Source organism: Salvelinus sp. IW2-2015, linkage group LG28 (genome assembly GCF_002910315.2).
Source record: "Salvelinus sp. IW2-2015 linkage group LG28, ASM291031v2, whole genome shotgun sequence".
NCBI classification, from domain to species: domain Eukaryota; kingdom Metazoa; phylum Chordata; class Actinopteri; order Salmoniformes; family Salmonidae; genus Salvelinus; species Salvelinus sp. IW2-2015.
The window spans coordinates 2,328,544-2,335,551 of record NC_036868.1 but is presented as its reverse complement, the minus strand read 5'-3'; the positions used below and the strand labels follow the sequence as shown (position 1 = coordinate 2,335,551).

The 7,008-nt window shown below is 45.2% G+C and overlaps 1 protein-coding gene across 1 annotated transcript in view; it reads right to left on the bottom strand.

Annotated features, from left to right (window-relative positions):
* Positions 1 to 2,447: 2,447 nt before the first annotated feature.
* The window catches only part of prep (prolyl endopeptidase), a 23,986-nt gene continuing 19,425 nt past the window's right edge, over positions 2,448 to 7,008 (bottom strand). The window contains 1 exon segment of the mRNA XM_023974486.2: positions 2,448 to 4,974. Within this exon segment, the coding sequence (XP_023830254.1) occupies positions 4,680 to 4,974 (295 nt within the window). The 3' untranslated portion in view covers positions 2,448 to 4,679.

The window sequence follows — 7,008 nt, the reverse complement described above, 5'->3', positions numbered from 1 at the left end:
CTGGGCCTTTAAGATATCTACTTTATATTTATTCAAAATTGTTAAATTCTAAAAGTTCAACTTTTTCAAATCCTCAGAGGCCTCTTGGGTGAGAGTGTGCAGTCAGAGCTGCTCCCTGCTGTGGTGACCCAGACCCCCCTGCCTCCTCACTGCCCTGGTTACTAACCCTAACCCTGCCTCCTCACTGCCCTGGTTACTAACCCTAACCCTGCCTCCTCACTTTGCCCTTCGAGTACTAACCCTAACCCTGCCTCCTCACTCCCTGGTTACTAACCCTAACCCTGGCGTCCTCACTGCCTGTGTTACTAACCCCCTAACCCTGCGTCCCTCACTGCCCTGGTTACTAACCCTAACCCTGCCTCCTATGCCCTGTTACTTAACCCTAACCCTGCCTCCTCTCACTGCCCCTGGTTACTAACCCTAACCCTGCCTCCTCACTACCCTGGTTACTAACCCTGAACCCCTGCCGTCCTCACTGCCCTGGTTACTAATCCCCTAACCCTGCGTCTCCTCAACTGCCCTGTTACTAACCCTAAACCCTTGCCTCCTCACTGCCCCTGGTTACCAACCCTAAACCCTGCCTCCTCCATGCCCTGGGTTTACTAACCCTACACCCTGCGTTCCTCACTGCCCTGGTACTAACCCTAACCCTGCTCCTCACTGCCCGTGTACTAACCCTAACCCTGCGCCTCACTGCCCTGGTTACTAACCCTAAACCCTGCCTCCTCACTGCCCTGGTACTTATACCCTAACCCTGCCTCCTCACTGCCCTGTTTACCTAACCCTGCCTCCTCACTGCCCTGGTTACTAACCCTAACCCTCCTCCTCACTGCCCTGGTTACTAACCCTAACCCTGCCTCCTCACTGCCCTGGTTACTAACCCTAACCCTGCTCCTCACTGCCCTGGTTACTAACCCTCCCTGCCTCCTCACTGCCCTGGTTACTAACCCTACCCTGCCTCCTCACTGCCTGGTTACTAACCCTAACCCTGCTCCTCACTGCCCTGTACTAACCCAACCCTGCCTCCTCACTGCCCTGGTTACTAACCCTGCCTCCTCACTGCCCTTGGTTACTAACCCTAACCCTGCCTCCTCACTGCCCTGGTTACAAACCAACCCTGCGTCTCACTGCCTGGTTACTAACCCTAACCCTGCCTCCTCACTGCCCTGGTTACTAACCCTAACCCTGCCTCCTCACTGCCCTGGTACTAACCCTAACCCTGCCTCCTCACTGCCCTGGTTACTAACCCTAACCCTGCCTCCTCACTGCCCTGGTTACTAACCCTAACCCTGCCTCCTCACTGCCCTGGTTACTAACCCTAACCCTGCCTCCTCACTGCCCTGGTTACTAACCCAACCTGCCTCCTCACTGCCCTGGTTACTAACCCTAACCCTGCTCCTCTCCCTGCTATTACACCCTGCCTCCTCACTGCCCTGGTTACTAACCCTAACCCTGCCTCCTCACTGCCCTGTTACTAACCCTAACCCTGCCTCCTCACTGCCCTGATTACTAACCCTGCCTCCTCACTGCCCTGGTTACTAACCCAACCCTGTGTCCTCGACTGCCCTGGTTCTCCCTGCTAATACTACTAGTGGTAGTGGTGAAGGAACAGAACACCAGCCCTCAGGACTGTAGTCAGACACTATTTGCAGAGGAGCTCACAACAGGAGAGAATACCCTGACTAACTGCCGGCCCTCAAACTCTACACAGTGATTCCTGGGCTCTGGCAGCTCCATCCGCTCATAGCGGGGCTGGAGTCAACAGAGGAGCGAAGAGGACTCTGGTAAAGTGGCAACTGGCAAGTTTTACTGAGCAGKCTATCCCGGCTAAATAAATACATTGAAATAAATGAAGTGATAAGGACTCACCCTGGGTCTGTGTCGCCCCAGCAGCGGAAAAGGAATAGCTGGCCTGGGAGCAGCTCAMAAGACTGTACCCCATATCTTCAGGCCTCTGAGAATATGAAGAAGTCAAGGAACAGATCCTAACTTATAAGATAGGAAACATAAAATTCACAAAAAGTGACGTTCGCTGAAGATTCTCATAGAACAAAATGTATAAAGATCTCCTAAGCCTGTGTTTGTTTTCCACAGACCTTATTTTGAGTTTAGCCAAACATTCKATTAATCTCCCCATAGGCTTTGTCCAACYAACCATGGAGGAGTTACAGCCTYCAAAAAYACACCATTACTATTGSTCTCTATAGTATGAACTATCTAATGATTGTAACAAACACAACATCTCACTATGGTAGTGTTTCCAGTCGTCCCTGGTGACTCTCCTAGGGACTTCATTCATCATATTAGCATTTTCATAATGGCTGTATGGAAGATATTTTCAAATGAGTACAATAATTGATGTGTCAAGTGTTGGATACATTTTAGAAGTTTATACCCGAGGTCCATAAAGTGTTGTGATAAGTAACGAGTTACAACACACAAAAAAGCGCTGTTCAAAAAAACGGTTTATTGAAGTTGTGGCATTGTAATACATTGTTGTTGTTTATGTCCCTTTATTAGGTAAACTAACAATCAGCATGCCAAGAGGTAGAAATTAATARCAGTCAGAGACACACACACTCTGCATTAGTCCTCCTGAACACAAAACAAAATGACCTAAACCCATCATCATTCATGCTGAAATCAATAACCTACTGACTAACAGCCTTCCAATTGATAAACACATACAATTGTCTGTGTTTGTGGTGGTAGCACCAATTGGGGGCTATTTCATTTCATGTTCCCCRACTGAGGACCTTTGCAGACTTGATCCTTGACCTCTAGGCTGATAAAACTATACAGTTCAAGTTAAGTCCAACCATGTATCACCCATCTCTCAACATTGAACTAACACTTTAACAAGGTTTTACCGATTAGAGCCACAATACAGAAGAGAATGACTCATATGAGGAAGAGCTGAGTCCTGGGGCTGGCTCATGGGGGGGGGGGTATAAGTCCTGGGGTTGGTGGGGGAGTCTGGAGCCAGAGAGGTGAAGGGTGGACACGGGGGTAAGTCCTGTGGCTGGCTCATGGGGGAGAGAGGGAGGTTTGGTAGGGGAGTCTGGGGCAAGTCCCGAGGCTGGTCCAAGTTTTTTCGTATTTTTTATTTTTATGAGCGTTTATGTCCTCTTGTTCTCATGTCTTTTTGGTCTCATTCACTCCTTCTGTGCTGTGTACATTTACACCAGAGATCTGTATATAATGACTAGATGCTCATGTCTCCGCCCTAACAATGGGAGTCGTTGTCCCAAAGYCGGGAAGGCAGGCGACAAGCTTAGGTTCAAAATAAGCGCATAGGGCTTGGAGATTGGAGTGAGACCTCTCGCTTCGCCTCGTTCTCCCAAGCCCCTACAACAACAAAGATGAGAGATCACTTCTTCTTCTCTGACAAACGGTTTCAACTCTCTATTTGCATTTGAGGTTTGGTCCAACAGAATGGGTCATGTGGACACCACAACACATGGAGAAATGATTATACTGTAATAGAGGAGAAATTAACCTTTCTAATGAAACCCTGTTTATGTCTCAACTCCTCAGATTTTGAGCAGAGCTACACTACTACAACAAATTTACAAATGAACCTTCATCTGGAAAACGAATGCTCAGTTTGTCGCGCCGCATTACGGCACCACATATCACTAGCAGTATTTTAGTCAAATAAAGACGGTTACACCAGCTGTCTAGTCTGTTTTATGCTTATTGCACATTTATAAAACAATTAAGGAATTGTCATCTCATTCTCATTCAGAAATAAAGTAGTCCACTTGATTTCAACATGTGAACAAAGTGGACAGGCTAACATGCTGTTCAAACAGTTGGAGACAGACAGAAGGGTGTGTTCATAACAATTCAACTGTTCTACCTTGATAGCTGAATCCAGAGCTAGTGAAACTATACCTAGATCCAAGTTGGCTGAACTAGAAATAGAAATATTAGCTGGCTACTCACTAGCCCGTGGGCTTGTGCTTGAGAGATTGAGACCGGTGTTCATTTTCTAGAATACCTGCTACATTATTAGTGAATGTGCATTATGCATGGTTCTGGGAATTTTTATAGACAAACCTGAAAGCCAGATCAGTGATAATAGAAGAAAATAAAGCAGGTACAACTATTTTGACAAAATAATGTAATGATTAGTGGGTCTTATGGTTGTGGAAGGAATATATTCAGCCTCGGTATGATTACACAAGCCCTGAATTCATGAAATGATTTGACTGTTTTAAATGCAGTGGATTTGACCTTTAATTGTACAACAAAGCTTATTCAGAGATGTTTTTTTTCTTCTTCTAGATATATATAGTGAATCGCTTATAAGAGAGGTGAGGGGTGGAGACGGGGTAAGTCCTGGGGCTGGCCCATGGGGGTGTGGGGGAAAGAGGGGTAACTGTATAGTCCGGCTGAACTGGAGCCCATGCCCAAAGCAAGCCTACACTGGGAAGGGAAAACCAGGAAGAGAGGGGTGGTTAATACAGYCCAGACAAACAGGTAGGAAGAGATTGATTACTGCTCAGGAACAAATGAATAAGTCCACAGTAGTGATGATGAGAGGAGGGAAGGAGAACAGCTGAACAAAAACAAGTGATCAATACAAAAAAGAACGAGAAAGAAACTTCTAAGACACCGATAGAGACACTTCCCCTAGAAACAGACTTCCAGGGAACCACCCCCTCCCCTCCTCTTCATTTGACCCAGGAGAGGCTGAGGCAGCGGGCGATGAAGGCYTACGTGTCGGCCACCTCCTGGATGACCTTGCTGGTGGGCTTTCCGGCGCCGTGGCCCGACTTTGTGTCCACGTGGATGAACAGTGGATTGCTCTGACCCGACCAGCGGCCCACCACGTGCTGCAGCGTGGCGATGTACTTCAGGGAGTGTAGGGGGACCACGCGGTCATCGTGGTCACCCGTGAGGAGGAGGACAGCAGGGTACTGGACGCCCTCGCACTCGGGCACGCGTATGTTGTGAAGCGGGGAGTACCTGGAGGGAGAAGAGGAGATTTTTACAGGGACGATGATCGTCCATCACGGACAGATTTCTACAGGGACGATGATCGTCCATCACTGACAGATTTCTACAGGGACGATGATCGTCCATCACGGACAGATTTCTACAGGGACGATGATGTACGGTAAAACTATTGTGTACAGGTTTTAATACACCAAACATGGAGCAAATAGATACTAGAGGTCGACCAATTAATCGGAATGGCAGATTAATTAGGGCCGATTTCAAGTTTTCATAACAATGGGAAATCTGTATTTRGTTTTTTACACCTTTATTTAACTAGGCAAGTTAGTTAAGAACACATTCTTATTTTCAATGACGGCCTAGGAACGGTGGGTTAACTGCCTTGTTCAGGGGCAGAATGACAGATTTTTACCTTGTCAGCTCGGGGATTCAATCTTGCAAAGAGAGATCGATCCAATTGCCTTTCTTTAAATCAATACACAGAAGAATATATTTTTAAAAGCCTGCATATTTAGCTACAAAGAAATCCAGGTTAGCAGGCAATACTTAAACCTCAGGTGAAAATGTGTCCGCACTTTCTCTTGCGTTACATTGCACGTAGAGTCAGTTATCATGCAACAGTTTGGGCCGCCTGCTCTTTGGCGAACTAATTGCCACAGAATTTGTTACGTAATTATGAACACTAGAACATGTGAAGGTTGTGGGCAAATGAACAAGGAATATTTAGACTTATGGATGTCCACCCGTTTAATAAAATAACGGAACGGTTCCGGTATTTCACTGAGAAGATAAACGTGTCGTAATGAGATAGTTTCCGGATTCGACCAATTAATACTATAGGCTCGTATTTCTGTGTGTTATAATTAAGTCTATGAGTTTAATTATAACACACAGAAAATACGAGCCTTAGAGGCTTGATAGAGCAGTCTGACAGAGATGGTAGCTACCAGCAGGCTCGTAAGCATTCATTCAAACAGCACTTTCGTGCGGATTTGCCAGCAGCTCATCGCTGTGCTTCAAGCATTGAGCTGTTTATGACTTCAAGCCTATAACTCCCAAGATTAGGCTGGTGTAACCGATGTGAAATGGCTAGCTAGTTAGCGGGGTGCGCGCTAATAGCGTTTCAAACGTCACTCGCTCTGAGACTTGGAGTAGTTGTTCCCTTGCTGCTGCATGGGTAAGGCTGCTTCGAGGGTGGCTGTTGTCAGTGTTCCTGGTTCGAGCCCAGGTAGGAGCGAGGAGAGGGATGGAAGCTATACTGTTACACTGGCAATACTAAAGTGCCTATAAGAACATCCAAAAGTCAAAGGTATATGAAATACAAATCGTATAGAGAGAAATAGTCCAATAATTCCTATAACTACAACCTAAAACTTCTTACCTGGGAAATATTGAAGACTCATTTTAAAAGGAACCACCAGCGTTCATATGTTCTCATGTTTCTGAGCAAGGAAGTTAAACGTTAGCTTTCTTACATGGACACATTTTGCACTTTACTTTCTTCTTCAACACTTTGTTTTTGCATTATTTAAACCATTGAACATGTTTTCATTTTTATTTGAGACTAATAGATTTTTATTGATGTATTATATTAAGTTAAAATACGTTTTCATTCAGTATTGTTGTAATTGTCATTATTACAAATACATTTTAAAAAGCGGCCGATTAAATCGGTATCGGCTTTTTTTGGTCCTCCATAAATCGGTATCGGGCTGAAAAATCATAATCGGTCGACCTTAATAGATACAGTGCAATCCTCAATATTCACACACCTTGACTTTTTCCACACTTGTTACTTCACAGCTTATTCTCAAATTGTTTTTTGGTTTTTTAAAGTTAATCAATCTACACACAATATCCCATAATGACAAAGCAAAAACAGTTCATACATTTTTGCAAATGTATTGAAAATAAAAAAATAAAATATTACATTTACATAAGTATTTCAGACCCATTACTCAGGACTTTGTTGAAGCACCTTTGGCAGCGACTGCAGCCTCGAGTCTTCTTGGGTATGAACTACAAAGCTTGGCACACACCTGT